Source organism: Erpetoichthys calabaricus, chromosome 2 (genome assembly GCF_900747795.2).
Source record: "Erpetoichthys calabaricus chromosome 2, fErpCal1.3, whole genome shotgun sequence".
Taxonomy (NCBI): Eukaryota; Metazoa; Chordata; class Cladistia; order Polypteriformes; family Polypteridae; genus Erpetoichthys; species Erpetoichthys calabaricus.
This window is the reverse complement of record NC_041395.2, coordinates 171,748,221-171,765,574: the sequence shown is the minus strand read 5'-3', so window position 1 is coordinate 171,765,574 and position 17,354 is coordinate 171,748,221. Positions and strand designations below refer to the sequence as shown.

The 17,354-nt window shown below is 34.8% G+C and overlaps 1 protein-coding gene across 27 annotated transcripts in view; it reads right to left on the bottom strand.

Annotated features, from left to right (window-relative positions):
• Window positions 1-17,354, bottom strand: part of kif1aa (kinesin family member 1Aa) — a 243,450-nt gene that overhangs the window by 53,367 nt on the left and 172,729 nt on the right. For 16 of the 27 annotated variants that reach the window (XM_028794777.2, XM_028794779.2, XM_051922128.1 and 13 more), the window contains 5 exons: window positions 16,450-16,558; window positions 15,788-15,854; window positions 14,809-14,893; window positions 13,303-13,408; window positions 6,487-6,513 (listed from right to left, as the gene is read on the bottom strand). In XM_028794777.2, coding sequence (XP_028650610.2) covers window positions 6,487-6,513; window positions 13,303-13,408; window positions 14,809-14,893; window positions 15,788-15,854; window positions 16,450-16,558 — 394 coding nt within the window. The remainder of the gene's footprint in view (window positions 1-6,486; window positions 6,514-13,302; window positions 13,409-14,808; window positions 14,894-15,787; window positions 15,855-16,449; window positions 16,559-17,354) is intronic. The other 11 variants (XM_028794780.2, XM_028794782.2, XM_028794790.2 and 8 more) reach the window with 1 other exon arrangement.

Below are 17,354 nucleotides of genomic sequence, written 5' to 3'. Positions count from 1 at the left end.
GCTAAAAAGATCTTAGTAAAATGCCTTGCAGTTATTGCTTCATTGATATGTTAGAGATATTGATCTATAAAGCATCCAACTTGTACTTGATTTCTTCTACTTACATTGGCTTTTCACACTTCTTAAAAATGTCAATAGGCTGAGCTGCACATGTATGATAAATAAATAAAATAATGCCTGAATGAGTATGGATATGTAATTGGGTGTGCCTTGTAATACCCTATGAACCTACAGTAATATGAATAGGCATTATGTGCAAAAATGCCTAATTGCTTCTTCCACATGCTACAAAGAGGGGCACCAGTTGTTACATTTATGGAATAAATGGAATAAGAAAATGAATAAATGAGTATTAATGTTAATGATTTATAAAATAGAAAGAAAACAGTGGATATTGTTAAGATAAGAAATGACTGATTATTCTGTGCGTATATGTGTGTCTACAGTTTCCCTTGAATATTATTGGCTGCACCTACAAGCTGAATGATCTAATCTCACCTTAGAAACCAGTCAGGTTGGATCACTGCCTTGAACACAACAGTGCCAGAACAAGCAGTGGCACCTATAACTCTGACCTGGATTAAGTGGAATAGATAATTAATGGATAGATAGAATGGTGTGGTCAACATCTAACCTTAAGTCTAATGATATTAAATGTAGCATTTTCTTTATTGAATAATGCTGAAACGTCATTGGACCAAGTTAAGACTGTTTCTGAACTGTGACCAGACTAAAAGATTTCCTATCAATACGGATCTAATGACAATTTTAAAAAGGGGTGCTGCAAGTACAGTAGCTGTGCTTTTTGCTGACTTTGTGTGGACTGGATTTATAGGACAGGTGGTTGGTTTCATTTTAGAAAACAAGTACAGAATGTCCAGTTATGTTGTAAGATGAAATTACAATAGGTTGCACATGAGTGTAAAATTTTTGACTTGAATATACTGTACCACATTTTGGAAATACGTTTTCAAATGTAGCCTTATGCTACCTAGTAGTATAATTACAGAATTCATAAATGTTTCCTTCTTGGAAATGTTGCACGTTAAGGTGGTTTCCCAGTAAGCTGGATCTTAAAAATATGTTTATTTCACTTGTATGAAATAGACTTAACTGTTGTCAGGTTGTTAAAATGGCTTGATTACTACTCTTCAGTTAATTCAAATCACATCAGCATTATAATTAGAACTAACAAGTATTAACTCTCTTTTTTCCTCCCTCTCTTCTGCTCTCAATGCACACTGTCCTCTTGTCTTTTACTCTGCTTGTAAGCGTGTTTGGCATAAGAAAAAAACACCTGTTCTACCTGAATAAGTACAGGTCTCTCATGTCTCCCTTATCTGCATCTCTGCTATCTGAAAATATATCCTTCTTTCAAAACTTGATTTCATTCTCTACCTTTAAGTCTCTCTTATGTCCTCTGGCTGCTGCAAAACCATCATCCATCTCTCCTAATGACTTCACCTCATTTTTCAGTTCCAAAACAGTTCAAAACTCCTAAAACATCCTTTGACTTACCACTGTCATTCTTCTCTTTCCTCCTCCTATCCTGTAAATGATTCTTGACATTTCTGACCTGCTCTGTAACTACAGACATACCAACTGTGCATTGGACCCTACTCCCTCACATCTTCTTTAGTCCATCTCTCTTTTCTTGATCCTCTACATCTCTTCTCTTTTTAATGCCTCACTGACCTCCAGTATCTTGCCTACTGATTTCAAGAAGTTACATGTGACCTCTGCTCTAAAGAAACCTGCTCTCAATGCATCTGCCAATGGGAATTACTGCCCTGTCACCTTTTTACCATTCCTGTCTAAGGCTCCAGAACACACAGTCTACAAACGACTCAACTCTTATATTTCTGATAACAATTAACTAGATCTTCTTCAATCTGGATTCCATAAGGGTCACTCTACCGAGACTGCTCTGCTTTCAGTCACAAATGCTCTTATTTTAGCTTCTCTCTCCTCTGTCCTTATCCTTCTTGACCTTTCATTAGCTTTCAATACAGTTAAAAACTGCTTACTTGGCTCTTTCCTGGTTCAAATTCTACCCATCTGACCAGTCCTTTTGTGTGTCCTTGTTTAACTCCTTGTCTTTTCCACAAATATTCTCTACAGGTGTGCCTCAATTATCATTGTTGGGTCCATTTTCTTTTTCTCTCTACATTTGCTCCTTAGACAATGTTATTTTTTCTTATGGCTTCTCCTACCACCTCTGTGCTGATGATACACAGACCTCTCATTTCCCTCTTACAATCCACAGGTGTCAGCCCCGACTTCCAGCTTTCTCTTTGCAATCATGTCATGAACGGATGTTCACCAACTTAAACCTAACTTTTCAAAGTCAGAAGTGCTGTACTTGCCTTGTGATACTCCTTCCTCAGATTTATCTCTAAGCATTGCTCTTGAGTCTTGAAGATGTCACTCCTTCACCATCAGTCAGGGTCAGAAATCTTGGCTTGACTCTTGGCTCCTCAATTTCATTAACCAAAAATTTAATTTAATGACCTATTTCATTCTGCATAATATTCAGAGTTTTCAACCGTTTCTCATTAATTACTCCATGCAACTCCATACTCAGGCACTGGTTCTCTCTCGCCTGGATTATTGCAACTCTCTCTTGGTGGAGTTTCTTCAACTAATATCTAACCTCTCCAATACCTTCAGAATGCAGCTGCTTGACTGGTGTTCTTGGTTCCTTGTTTCACTCCTATTACTACTTTACTTCAGTCTCTACATTTTTAACACAAGGCTGAACAATCAGTATGTACTGTAAGTGCACCATATATTTGTTAGTGTCTCTGTTGAGGTTGTTTATATTGCCTTTTATTAATTGCAATGTCACATTATTTGGTTGTTATTAAATCTTTCTCATTCTTTTTTTCTTATTATTCTCTTGTGGCACTTGGGTGTCACTCAATGGAACCTTGAACTGGATGTGTTTTGATCAGTAACAAAACCACTGTCAGATTTTTGATTTTTTTTTTAAATCTATCAAAAAGTGGTTGATGAATTATGGAGTTTACGTTGTTTTCTTTGGGGCAGTTGGAACCAGGATCTCAAATTTTACTTTTCTAATTCTTTATTTGATACTTGAATAATTTAAAATGAGAAAAAATGTAGACATGTATACATGCAGTGCAACAGAAAACATATGAGATATATGTGTAAACTGTGATTCCAGTCCATCCCAAAAAGATACACATTGCTATATTCCAGATCTTGCATAGATTTTGCACTTCTGATCCCATGAGGCACTATTCAAAAGTAGACAAAGGTACACCCTCAGTAATGGGAGTAAAAGCTACTTTTTCAAAAAAATTCACAAATCTTGGCAAGTTTTGAATATTATTGTTTTAAATGTGTTTTTATGACTTTAAACATTCTTCTGAAGGCTTTTGTACTATAGGTACCCCACTTCCCATTATTTCAAATGAGCATATGATTGAATTGCAAGATCCTGTTATTACCATGTGTAAGTTCAACCACGCCCTGCGGTGGGCTGGCTCCCTGCCCGGGGATTGTTTCCTGCCTTGCGCCCTGTGTTGGCTGGGATTGGCTCCAGCAGACCCCCCGTGACCCTGTAGTTAGGATTTAGCGGGTTGGAAAATGGATGGATGGATGGATGGAAGTTCAACCACTGAGCATACAATGATTTAATTAGCTACAACTGGAACTTAAGGAGTTAAAGATCAATACAATCTGTATCAGCTCTTTTAGATGTCCCAGCTGCTGCACAGGAAATTATAGAATAAATAATGTATCTTGGTATTAATGTCACAGGTAATTTACCTACCTTACATTTTCAGAATAACTGGAACCAAAGATGTATCAGGAAAAAGCATGGTAACATTGGCCTAAGGCTCATACAAAGGCAATCGAGGCTTAAATGAAATGCTTTTCATTTACCAAAGTTAGAAAAAAAGTTTGCTACAATGTAGTGTTATGAACCAATATATTATCAAATAGAATGATACAAAGCCTACATTGAGTGTACCACTCTTCATATTAATCTTACAATCAGATATTTGAGAACTTATTTTGTATTGTACTTACCAGGCATTTAATTTGCTTAATTTGGAATAAAATCTACTACATTGTTAAGTATGGATACTTGGATTTTATTTCTTTCTGTTTTCCACATGTCTGATTAGTGCTGGCATTATGAAATATATATCCAGTCCATCTAACAGACATACCTAATCTGCACATGTACAGTACATCCTGACGTAGGAGTCTACATTTACAGCTTTTTACACTCCCTGTTCTATTGTTATGAAGATAATGAAGCTGATCTTTCTGAACTCGCTTTCTTTTTATTCCGAATCAAAATACCCACTGCATGGACTCCCCTTGGCAGTTGCTATTTTGTTTCTCACATAACTGCAGTTGTTCATGTTTGCGTACACCTGATGTATAGAACACACCTAGTGGAAGATGGTTGGAGAAGCCCTTAACTACATCCTATAGGAATCTACCATAGATACTCTGTTCCTCTTTAGGATATAGATAACAGCATAGCATTGCCAATCTCATTAGATAATCTACAATGCTGTTTTCACCTGTAGTCTGATGTGGTTAAGAAATGAGATATCATGGCAACTGTAGCAAGCACATTTGTTTTAGCTATTAAATAAAATAAAGTCCTGTGCTTAAAATACATCTTTGTTTATCCGAACATGCTGCACATTGATCACACATGCAAATAAATGACTGTACATGTGACAATACTACTACTACTACTACTATTACTACTACTATACACATTCCACTAAAGGTAGAGCTGTAAACTATTTTTATTTAAAAACTATCATTATGATCTAACAGTTGACTTTTATATGAGGAGGAATTCATAATGTAAATAACATTTAAAAGGTTTTGTGATTCTGATTTAAAAAGTATTGCAGCATGATTTCTGAATTTTAGCAGGACAGACAAGAAAAGATTACATGGAAATAACATAAATGTTGCACAATAACAATTGTATTCAAAAGATGCATACTAAAATTTAAATAATACTGTAAAAATAATATGAATCTCAACGATGTTTTAGCATTTTTATCAAGAATTTTGCATGTATTATTTTTATAACAATTACCTTAAGGGAGAAAAGGGAAAGATAGTTTATTTTGTACATATAGGATATAATAGTTACTGCATATGTAATTTTTAATAGAGGTCAACAGTGATCAGTTTAATATCACCAGTTAACTTCAACTTCAGGTGTTTGGTATTGTGGGAGGAACACTTACACAGACACAGGTTAGGGAGCACTAGTTCCAAGCAGAGAGTTTCCAGATCAGAAATCAAACCTATTCTACTCAAGATGTAAGGCAGTGGCACTAACCACTGAAAAAAACGTTTTAGGAAAATTAAACCACCATATGGCAGAATCAGTGTACATGTACCTCCCTATTATCCACTTTAGGCACTTATGTTGCAGTGCTTTACAATTGAATTACTAGTATTATGATTACAAATTAATGGTTATTTTGTAATGTGCTTTTTAGGGTCCAGTATTAAAAAAAAAAAAATTCTATATATATACCGTGGTGGCTGGCGCCCTGCCCAGGGGTTTGTTTCCTGCCTTGCACCCTGTGTTGGCTGGATAATGGATGGATACATATATATATAAATATATATATTTTTTTAAAATACTGGTATGGATGGTACTGGATGGTATACCATATATATGTATACCATCAGGCTTTGTTTTAAAAAATAATTACACAATTGCCATGAACATCCTTATAGTGTCTTTCATGGTGATTTTTGCTTATGGTGAATGGTGATTTGTATATAAAAATTATTTTTATTGTATTAATGGTGAAAATGTCGCTTATATAATTTCCTAACTCACAGTGGCGTCACTTCAGTACTCTTCAGTGTACTAGATGACATGAAAGCAAGTAGAATGATGTTTCTTTGTATTTTAGTGTCTTCGCTTCATCTACTGTTGTATTTTATATTGGGCAGAAGTCCGGTGTTATTTTCTGCTCTTTACAGTACCTTTGCAATATGAATTTAACAAGTAAATAGAGTCTACAGTAACCTTTCTTTCCTGAAATGGTTTCCTACTGAAACTACATCTGTAGCTACAGCTTTTGGGTTACTAATTTGCAGCATTGGCAGGTAGTAAGATGGTAAGATGTTGATTGATGCCTGCTTTCCCTTTATGCAGCACTGCAGCCAAACCATAGCCCAAAAGCAAAGCACATCATGCAACTTCTATATGCTAGGAATCAGTTCACCATCAGCCCAAAGTGCTACTTAAAGGAAGGTCTTTGCAGAAAATGCCCTCACATTCAACCAAAAACCCAGAATAAACAGAATATAAATAAGGAAAAAATAAAGAATGAAGAAGATAAAAATAAATAAAGAAATAAAGAAATTAATTAAAACACCAAAGCAATGGCTGAGGGGTTGGGTGAAAAAAAATTAAAACTAAATACAGGAGAGGAGAGGGGGATTTGTAAATAATACCTAGGCATATCCGAATCAAGAAACTGTCTGCAAAAACATAAAACAACAATCTGTTAGTGAATTGAAAGGAAAATAAACTCAGCAATAGCATGTTAGGTGTAGCTGGGGAGGCTGAGCAGCAAAACAAAACTCACTTAGATAAAGACCACCATTAGAGATGTTTGGAATACCTTGTATCAGAGAGTGCTCTCCTCTGTAAAATAAGAGGGTGCCAGGACAGAAATGTCCTCTTACAGGGGCCGAAACTCAGTTTTAGTCTACTGACAGACATACCAGTAATGGAGCCAATAGTCAAAATAATATTTTAATAATATTATTATTCAAAAAATAAATTTTAATTAGAAAAATACAGTATAAGCTACTCAGCCCCTTTTTCTCATCTTTCATACCTTGTACTGCAACCAAAATGCAAATTCAGCCAAAAAGCTAGGAAAATGACCTCAGGCAGGGAGATTAACAGTTCATAGCAAAGCAGAGTGGTTGAATAACTCGGAAAGGATGTCACTACATGCACATACATGTCAAAAAATCTGTTCACAAACTTCAAAAATTTGTCCCTTCATATTCATAAAACATTGTAATAGCATAGTATGCCATGTAATTTGTCAAAAAGATCAAAAAAAAGAAAAGAAAAGAGGATCATTTGAAACATTATTGCTCTATCTGTCCAAAGAAGTTGTTGCTCCTGTTGAAATGGAGAATAGAGATTAATCAGGTTTGATAAAAGGAATACTCCACTCAAAAATAAAAAAAAATTCTATATGTTACTTACCCCATGTAGTTTGTAGTGGGTGGGAGAGAAAAAAATGTAATCTTACTTTTTAGTGAAGAAAAGACGCAATGACCAATTCTGGACAACTGCAAAGATGTGAAAAACATCCATGGAAAATGACAAGTAATCCACATGTCTGTTATCAATTCATATGGTCACATGTAAAATGTGAGCATTTTTTGATAAATTATTACTAACAGTTAGTTCTGGAAAACTTAATGTTAAAGTTTGACACAAAAAACATCTTTCTCGCAATACTATGTGTTTGAATTGAAGACCAATGAATGAAGGGGAGAGGCCGATCTTCAATTCAAATACAATGTTAATCTTCAAAACTGAGTTTTCCAGAAGTAATTGTTTGTATTATTTTAATAAATAAATGCTTATACAGTATATTACATACACACTCACTTTGACCATACGAATGGATAACGGACATGTTGATTGATGTGACATGAGTTCACATGATTTTTTTTTCCTTTTTCCATGGACATTCCTGGTTATGTATTTCTCCACTAAATCATGAGATAAAATTTTTCTCTGCAACCACTACAAACTATGATGGGGTGAATAACATACAAATCATTTTGGGGTGGAGTGTTCCCTTAATCCTTAATTACTCAAAAGAGCTCTTTACTCTTCTGAGGCATGTGTCCTGTCCCTCCTATTTAATGAAAACAAAACCCTTGGGGTGCACGGCTTAAATGCTGGCCTAACCTCGCTCAAACTTTGTATTAGACAGTTGCAATCGCTAGATTTGTTTAAATCAAAATGTAAACAGTTTTACTTTATTAATATTTAAATTAAAAGTTATTATATACTGCTTTAAAATCTTCTATGTAATATACAGTCTTCAGTTAGTAAGTTCACTTTATTTTCTTTATGATTTGCCATACCATTTAAGTATTTATTTTGTTAGTTCTGCTGTAGAATAAACATTAAAATGCATCAACAATACAACAGAAGGTGGTGCAATAGTAAGAACCTAATTAGGCTTTTGATTTTAATTTTTTCCAGCTTTTCCTTGGCCTTTAAAAAATATTTCAGTATAGCTTCTGGAGATTTGATGGTCAAGGAGTCCATAGTTTATATTTATTTTGTGTTCCTATGTGTTTTTAATTTTCTTAAAAATGATTTATACTCACTCACAGAGCTGCACAGCTTTGTTTACAGTTGCTATGCTTTTGCTAGGTTTGATGACCAGAAGTGTCATGGCTTAAAGGTCAGCATTGGGCATTTCATGGTTGTCCAAGATTGGATTTACTAAAGAAAAGTCCTTAATGTCACTTCTTATCATTAGCTTTGAGTTTCTGCCCTTTGACAATGAATTACATCTTGCCTTTTTATATAAGGCTCTGATTACATATACCCTTTTTTGGCGTTTGATCTGTGTTCTATTAATTTAAGCATGGTTCTGGCCACACCTTGTGGGCTTTGTTTATTTAATTATAGTGTTCTATAGTGGCCACAATCTCCATTTGAATTCAGACCATTTTCTTACCCCTCTCTCTCTTAAAATTGCTGTTGCCCTGAGTAAGAAGTGCACTACAGCTCCAGGAGAATGGGTTTGAATCCAGACCTGCCTGTGAGAATGTTTGTGCAAATTTTAATATCTGTAGTCTTACTTTTTTTCTGTAGACTTACTTGTTAAGAAAATTGGTCTGAAGTAAGTGAATGTGAATGTGCATGTGAAGAAGCACTACAATAGACTGGTGTCTGATTCTAATGTTGCCAATGTAGGGTCTGTCTCCATGTGACCCTGAAATTGGGATAAAATAGTCTGGAAAATAGATAGGTTTAGGTAAGTCTGTTTTCACTCATTGTATGGTAATTGAAATTAGTTCTTTTTTCCAAAAATAAATAAAATAACTTTAATTCACAATGTTTTGTTAATTTTTATAGTTCACATACAGCATTTAATTTAATTAATTCACACTAAGGTCCAATAAAATAATCAGGAGTAAATTCACAGGAGTAGCACTTAAAGGAAGGTTTTAATGTCATTGCCATCTCAAGGTTTTCAGAATCTGTTTAACTAATAAAAGTGACTTGTGCTAAGACTAAGGGTGTTAAATTATATTTTTGCTTGATTCTTACCATTCCTTTTGATACTTGCTCTTAAGAACCTACCAAGCACCCCTGGTATTTATCGCGGCTGCACTTTACTATTTGCTATGTCTTTTTTTTAATGCATTTTTTATAGTATGTTGTAGTCCTGTTTTCTTATGATATCTTGAATTCCTTCTAGTAGAAACATGAAAAGTACAAAAAATCAAAATGTTTTGGTAAAGTGGAGGCTTGTATCCCGGAATTGAATAACTAATTGGTTGTTTTCAACCAAATGAATGCACTATACCAAGAAAATGCATCAACTGCATGAATAACTTTGGCAAAAATTGAAATCTTCCAAAACAAAGCATTAAAGCAAGGGTGATGGTCCTTGAGGGCCACAGTAGCTATAGGTTTTTGTTCCAGCCCAGTTGCTTAATTATTGTCTTAGTCTTAGATAGCAAATCAATTACATTAGATAACTGGCAGCAAAAACTGGTCACTAGCTAAGAAAACAGTTAGAATGAAAACCTGTAGCCACTTTGGCCCTCCAGGATTGGAGTTCTGCACCTCTGCCTTAAAGTGTCGTACTAGATTTGGGAAATGTACTGTTTTTCCTAAGTAGAATACTATTGCCTCAGTATTTTATGAGTGACCTCCTTGATCAGGTTAGTTCAAACCTCAATGCAGGGAACAGGGTAAGGGAATGGTTAATAAGTCTAGGTAGAAAACCACATATAATTTACATTCAAGCTGCACAATGAGTCTTTCATATGTACAGTATGTTATTTTTACTATTAATATATGTCATGCTTTATTTATCTAGCCATAGTTCCAATGCATATGCCCCAATATTTCCCTGTGTGTATTAAATGTCTCACTGGGTTCTACCATAAATGTCTGAAATACAATATATACCTGAAGGAAAATTTCCCAGTGCATATTAAACATATTAAAGTATAAACACTAGGGCCATTACCATGTGAAACATATCTAGGATTAATAAAATTGAACAGCTACAGCCAATATCTTAAAGTACATTATTGGAAAGACATATTATTTATGTTTACACTTCTTGAGTGAGAAAGCACAAAGGGTATAAGGTATACAAAGGTATAGATAGAGCTGTATATGTCAACCAACTCAGTGATAACAATGCACTGTGGCCCTTGTGTAATGATTTCTGATGAGAGAAGAAATTTACAATAATCAAATAAGATGCTTCAATTTAGGGGAGGGTCCTAACTAATATCTGGTATATGGAATATACAGTAGGTGTGTGTGGGGGGTTACACAGCATGGCAAGACGCTTGAGTTTCTGACCTCTATAGCATATGAAATCGCAAGTACTGTGCGGACTGAATATACCTGAAGACGGTGGTTTCTAAATAACCTCTAAAACCAGAAAACCAGGAGTGACCAACCTCACAATCTCCTGGTGACTTGAACTGAAGGAAAGGTAAAAAGACAGATCGTAGAGGATGATCTGAAAAATATAGCTGCTGGACATTAGTTGCCCTATTGATGTTTACTTGAGTTTAGATTAATGATCTGTGAGTACAATGTGAGAATGCTACAAGGGTTCAAAGATCTGAATATAGCTTTAATGAGGCATGGCTATGAGTGAATAGCATACAAACTTGAAATATGCAACAGGCAACAAACCAAACAGCATATGTGATTGTCTTTTTTTTTTTGTATTAAGGGACATGAAAGCTGGACATATTTATAAATAATCCAAGACTAAATACGGACAGCTAAATTACAGATATTACAAATAAACTATATAGAGACAGGCAAATACATTTATGTGGTTTAGCTCAATTGCTGTCAAATTGTTTAGAAGCTAAGACTGAAACAAAACAGACATTTTTAAAAGTATGTGGCAAACTCTTCATGAAGAAAACAAGATCCCACACATGTGAAAAGTGTTTTAAGTGCGTTATCACTCTCAGAGAGAACAAAAAAATACCTGCAGTCAATTTTGTATAAACTCAGCAGTAAACTATTAGATATGTGGTTATTCCAATATTCTGACTTCCTTTTCAGTGGTATTAACATCAGACTTTGCTGACAGAATCTCAAGTTTGCACACAAACAAAATAATACAACATAAGTAAATCTTGCTCCATTAACTATATTTTTTCTTTATCATATTTAAAAACAGTCACACAGATTATTTGAGAGGTGATGGTAGAATAAAAAATGTTCTTGATCACATCAAACGATGTGTCAGTATGACCAGTAAAATACAATCATAAAAAACGGCATAACAACAGCAGAAATAATGGTTGTCGGGAGACTATTATTGTGTGGTATTCAATGTAGTTGTGAATGGTTAGATATTCATAATAACATTCATATTTTGTTTATTTTTTGTTTTTTTGAATATTTGGCAGTAATATTGTATATATAAAAGTAATACAGTTATGTTCACCATAAAAAAGGAGAAAATTATTTGATGCATTACACATCTTACATTTTTAGTAATTAGTAAAAGTAAGAAAACAATATTTAAACCTCAATGCAAACGTTATCAATAGCAATATATAAATGTGTAATTTCAGTTTAAATTAATGAAAATATTCTGGTGGCTCAGTGATCTAACAGGCAATAATTACAAAAAACAGCATATTGGCCACAGGTGTTATACTAGACAAGCAGTCAACACTGCATGACTATGGCCTACCTGTTCTCATACAATTTTCTCCCCACACTCAAAAGATTGTAAAGTCAGTCTTTGTTGTTAAAGTGTGTTTTTAAATGGATCTCATTTGTGAAAGATGAAGAGCTCTGCACAACTTTAACGACCCATTTTCAATATTCTGCTGATCACCGTCTGTGTCAAAATTGCGCAATTTAATCAAGTCTGTGTTGATTTTATAGGAGTGTTATTATTTTTCCTTCACATCTGGAAGATAGATATGTTGTGTTTATTTACATATCCAAGTCAGTTTTGTGTGTATCAGTGTGGGTGTGTATCTAATTGCAATGCCTCCAGTGCTGCCAAATCATTCTTCAACCCCTTGCAAACGCTAAAACTGAATTACGTGACTTCAGAAAGTGGACAGACAGATGATTTATCATAACATCTTCAGACTCATTTAATCCAATTCTAGATTGCAGGGGACAGAAACTATTGTAGCAGTACTGGAGCAGCTAAAGAAACCAACCCTGGATAAGTCACTGGCACACCCCAAGGCCCACTAATAGTAATACAAGACCAATTGCTATATAACTCAACGTGCACATCTTTGGGACAGGGAAATCAAAAATGAAAACCCAGCAAAAACCCATTCAGACATTGGTAAAGCATGCAATCTCCATGTGGCTGGTAACTATTTGCAGTATATACACGTAGTTGTATTATAAAACTTGTAGTCATATATTTTTTTCAACATATTAATCTTTTTATGACTTGTCTTAAAAAGTAAAAATAGAGAAAAACTATGTCTTATTTTTAATCTAGAAACCATTGAGCACTGCCAGCTAAAGCGCCATAAGAGTAAAGGTATGTGAACATTTTTCCTATAGTTACCTAAATTGATGGAAAAAAGTAAGACTACTGATTGGCAACCAATATCTCAGGTACTGTGCTCGGTTTTACGATGTTTGTTAAACTGTAAACTGTTTCATTTACATTGTAAAATCTTATTTCCAAACTGTTATTTATGCTGTGATTGTGCCTTTTTTATAGTTGTAGATATCAGATCATGCTGGAGCATTGTTTGCTGTGGCCAATATCAGGGAAAGAGAGAAAGAGAAAAAAAATACAAACTACATACTTAATACTCTAAAAACAATTTGGCTTGGCTTTAATATTTTTGAGGTACCTTAATTTTGTCCAGAAATCAATCTCCCTGTGTTCTTTTTTATTTGTCCCTATTGCCATCATCAACTGTATATTCTGTATAACCCAGTCACTTCAGGTAGGTGACAAAGTACATGAAACAGTATATGAAAAAGTAGTGTTCTGTTTTAAAGAGAAGAAGTACCTGTCATCTTCTGGAGGATGAATGTATTCTGATGAAAGGATGTTTAAGGAAAGTATGTTTGGATCAATTATTGTTTCATTTGCCTCAGGTGTGTTACGAATGCGACCTGAAAGAGAACAAACCAACTGTTATTTGCTTTAAATCTCTTTTGAACTCTCATTGTTATTATTTATACAACAGAATATTGTAGCGACATCCGCATCAGGCTCGAAAAGAGAAGTAAAAAAAAACCAGACAGACGTAGTAAAGTCTCACAAAAGTTTACTTGAACAATCAAGAAAAAAGAAAGCCGACTTCGTAACCCCAATACACCACTCTCTAGCTCCATCTCCAACCCCTCCTCTCGTCCCGGGTCCTGCCCCCCACTTACTGCATCAATCAACACCCCACTGTCAGTCTTCCGTGCTGTACTCCGCCCTCCCTCAATCGGACCCAACAGTCACCCCCCCAAAAAAAGGCCTCAACATGGCTGGGACGCTACAATATGTTTCTTTTCCTGTAACATTTTACTGAAATGTGATTGTTTTATAGCTGGCATGTTTCTCTTATAAGCTTTTTAGGTTCCATTGGTTGGAGAAAGAAAAAAGCTTATGAGGAAATAATGATAGGCACATGGAAATGCATTGTCAAAATCAAAATGAAATGGAAAATAATTATTTATTTTTAATAATCCATTCAGATATTATTACAGATCCTTTCTTAAACAGTGGAAAATGGGTGCCGTGGAGGGGAGGGGGGCTTAATATCATAGATGTCATAGACAAGATAGCATTTTTTGGCTTTGTTTGAGGTTTGTAAGCAATCAGTATAAATCAGACATTCAGACTGAGTTTTAGAAGAGTCAAGAACACAATCCAAACTGAAACAGTAAAATGGCTATAAATGCCATTTGCTATCACAAGTTACCAGTTTTTCAGCTGTCTAAATATCAAATGTAGATCATGAAGATGTGGTACCTTAAACAGAAATTTGCACAGCAGCACCAAAGGCTGATTCAGAGAACAAAGAATACCACTTAGACTGATAATATGTATTTTATCTGTAGCTTGAGTTATATTAGAAGGATAGGCATGACAGGTTTGCATAATTTTATGTGGATTCCATTTCTTTGGACAGATTGTTGCTGTTATAGAATTTTTGGCTACTTCTGTTGACAGATATTCTAACATTGTTTGAAAATCTAAAAAGAAAAAAGCCTCCAAGCACATGGCCTACCAGTGCTCCAATTGGAAAACCAAAAAGAAATATAAACAATTGCACCATAAAGGCAATTTTGCTTACAAGCTAAAATGATTATTGCTTGATTATATCTATTCACTGTTTGGATATTTTCAGAAAATGAACAGAACTGTAATGACTTTAGGTCACCTCTGTGCATTTCTCCCAGAAAAAGACAAAGTCTTCCACATCTCCTGCCCTTAGTGAACCAAAGTGCTGTACAATATCTTTAGTATCATGTTAGTAATAAAATCATACATTTTTATACAACCAACAATACCTACTTACCAACAACCAACTCTCTGACTTCTTTCCATTCAACTTCATTGGTTTTCTCATGCACTATTGTAACTGTAATTCTTCTCTGAATACCCTGTTGGTCAAAGAAAAGAAACTCATTTCCTTAATGACATCACTTCAATTTCAACTAAGAGTTGTGAGAAAAAAATATCAGTGTTGCTGCAGTATAAACATTGGGTTTATTTTATAATTATGATCCAAAATTATTATTTAAGGGACTTAAACTGTTGATGATGATGATGATGATAATGAAATACAGAAGGACTAAATCAAATACCAATATAAGAACAATGCAGATGAATAATGAAAAAAAAAAACAATTTCTAATAATATCTATAGCATTAGATACAGAATTACATGTTAAATTTGAAGAGTGGGGTTTGGTGGTCTGAAATGTTTTGCAGGCAAGGTGGTTATGATGATGCATCACAGCTACAGTACCTCAAATTCAGCTTACAGACTAGAAGCTTTTGACATAAGATCCATACAGTAACATTTTAGATTAAAGTAACTTAAGTATTGTTTCTCATTTGATGCATAATTCTTAAACTTTCTCAAACTACAGCATTCTATTTTGGATGGACTCTGACAACACTTCCTATGTATACATCATATATTTTAATAAAAGGTAGAAGGGCAGTGCAGTGGTTGACTGCTGTTCTCTCCATGTCTACATGGGTTTCCTCTGGGTGTTCTGGTTTCCTCACATAGTCCAAACACATGTAGGTTAGGTGGATTGGCGTTATTAACTTGGCCCTGGTGTGCCTATGTGTTGAAGCTGTAAAGGACTGGCACCCTGTCTGTCCAGGGATTGTTCCCACCTAGTGCACTATGCTTGCTTTAACTTTCCTGTGACCCTGCCCTGTATAAGTGGGTTAAGGAATCTCTCAGCCATACTTTCACATACTGTATACTTTACATAAATAATCTATTTCAAATGCTACTGAAGTGTAAATGTGAAACTAACCTGATGCAGAAGGAAAGTACCATGACAAGGCATTCCCCCTCGATGGTCGACAACTGCTGGGATATAGCTAGAAACAAAACATGCAATAAAGACACAGTTAATAGAATAAAATTAATAAACACAACTGTATGATTTTTGATTATTTGTTTATTTATTCTGCCCTGCTTGGTGTTTGATTTGTCTCTTAACCTGAATGTATGTCAAATAAGCTTATGAAGCACTACCAAACATTTGCCACATACGTTGTTCGTTTTTTTTTCTAAAAACTATTTTTTGAAAAGAAGTTTATAATATAACATTAGTACCATAAATACCAATGCCATAATATATACATAAATGGAATTTAAAACACATAGACGCTTAACCTGTTGCCGTACAACTGTTAAACCTTTTATTTTTTATTTCATAATAAGTTTTTCATCATACAGTTTTACATATTTGCAAAACTCAGTTGATCAGAATTTCTACCATAACCATCCATTTCAACAATGAAATAAATGGTTAATTTTGCTTGACTTACATAAAAAACAGTGTGTTTGGTTCTGCACTACTTACAAGTGGAAAAGAAACAGTTTAAAACAGGAATTATGCAAAAAGTGCACCACATAGAGTAAATATCAAAATATTTTTATGAATCACACCATTCATATAAATACACTTACTCTCCATTGGCTTCCAACTCGCAGATTTCGAAGAACACCATCAGGTCATATTTGCAGTGACAAGGTCCAGCATTTGGCCGGGTCAGAGTGCTCAGCTTGGTAGCAGGAACTGGTAAGCACAAGACAGAGTAATAAAGTGAGACCTCAAGCAAAGCTGTACCTTGTCTAAGAGGCGACTGATACACAGACTTTAAGGAAAAAAAAAAACAAAGACATTTTATGATTTAATGTGCTTTCCAATCTATAGAAAAGAAACTGCAAACAAATCAGCTGGGTCTTCATGTCTCTGTCACTGACTTTCCAGGAAACTTGCACTGTCCATTATCTCTAGTTATAAAGCTGTTTAGACACATTGAACTATGGTAGTAGCAGTATTCAGAAACAGCAAAAAAAAAAAAAAAATCAACATGGCTGGTTTTTACATCTTTGTTATTTTCTGGGAAGAACAAAAGACTGAGGTCCAATATTGACAATTTCTTTTGGAATTTATAAGATTTTAATTTTACCAACATATCTTGATGAATGAAGACACCCTGATGAAGAATACCACTTATAAGGATACAAAAGACTATACAATTGCATTACTTTTAGGAATATATTAACTACAATGTAATATTTACTTTGAGATCTTGACAGAGAGGTTGGGATCATGCATTGACAGCTGCAACCACCACACGATAAACCACCATAATTATGACCTGAGTGTAGCAGGTGACACCTCAGCACCACACTGGAGCAATGTGAGTTTTATTTACAGTGGCTGGAGTGCCAGTCCTGCCACTAACACCCAAGTTTTCCCATAACTTAGATGACCTGCTTGCAAGGCTGGATGCATTTAATTTCATACTCAGAATGAAGCAATTGAAGGTTAAGTGCCTTGCCCAACAGAGTAGAGTCACTTCTGG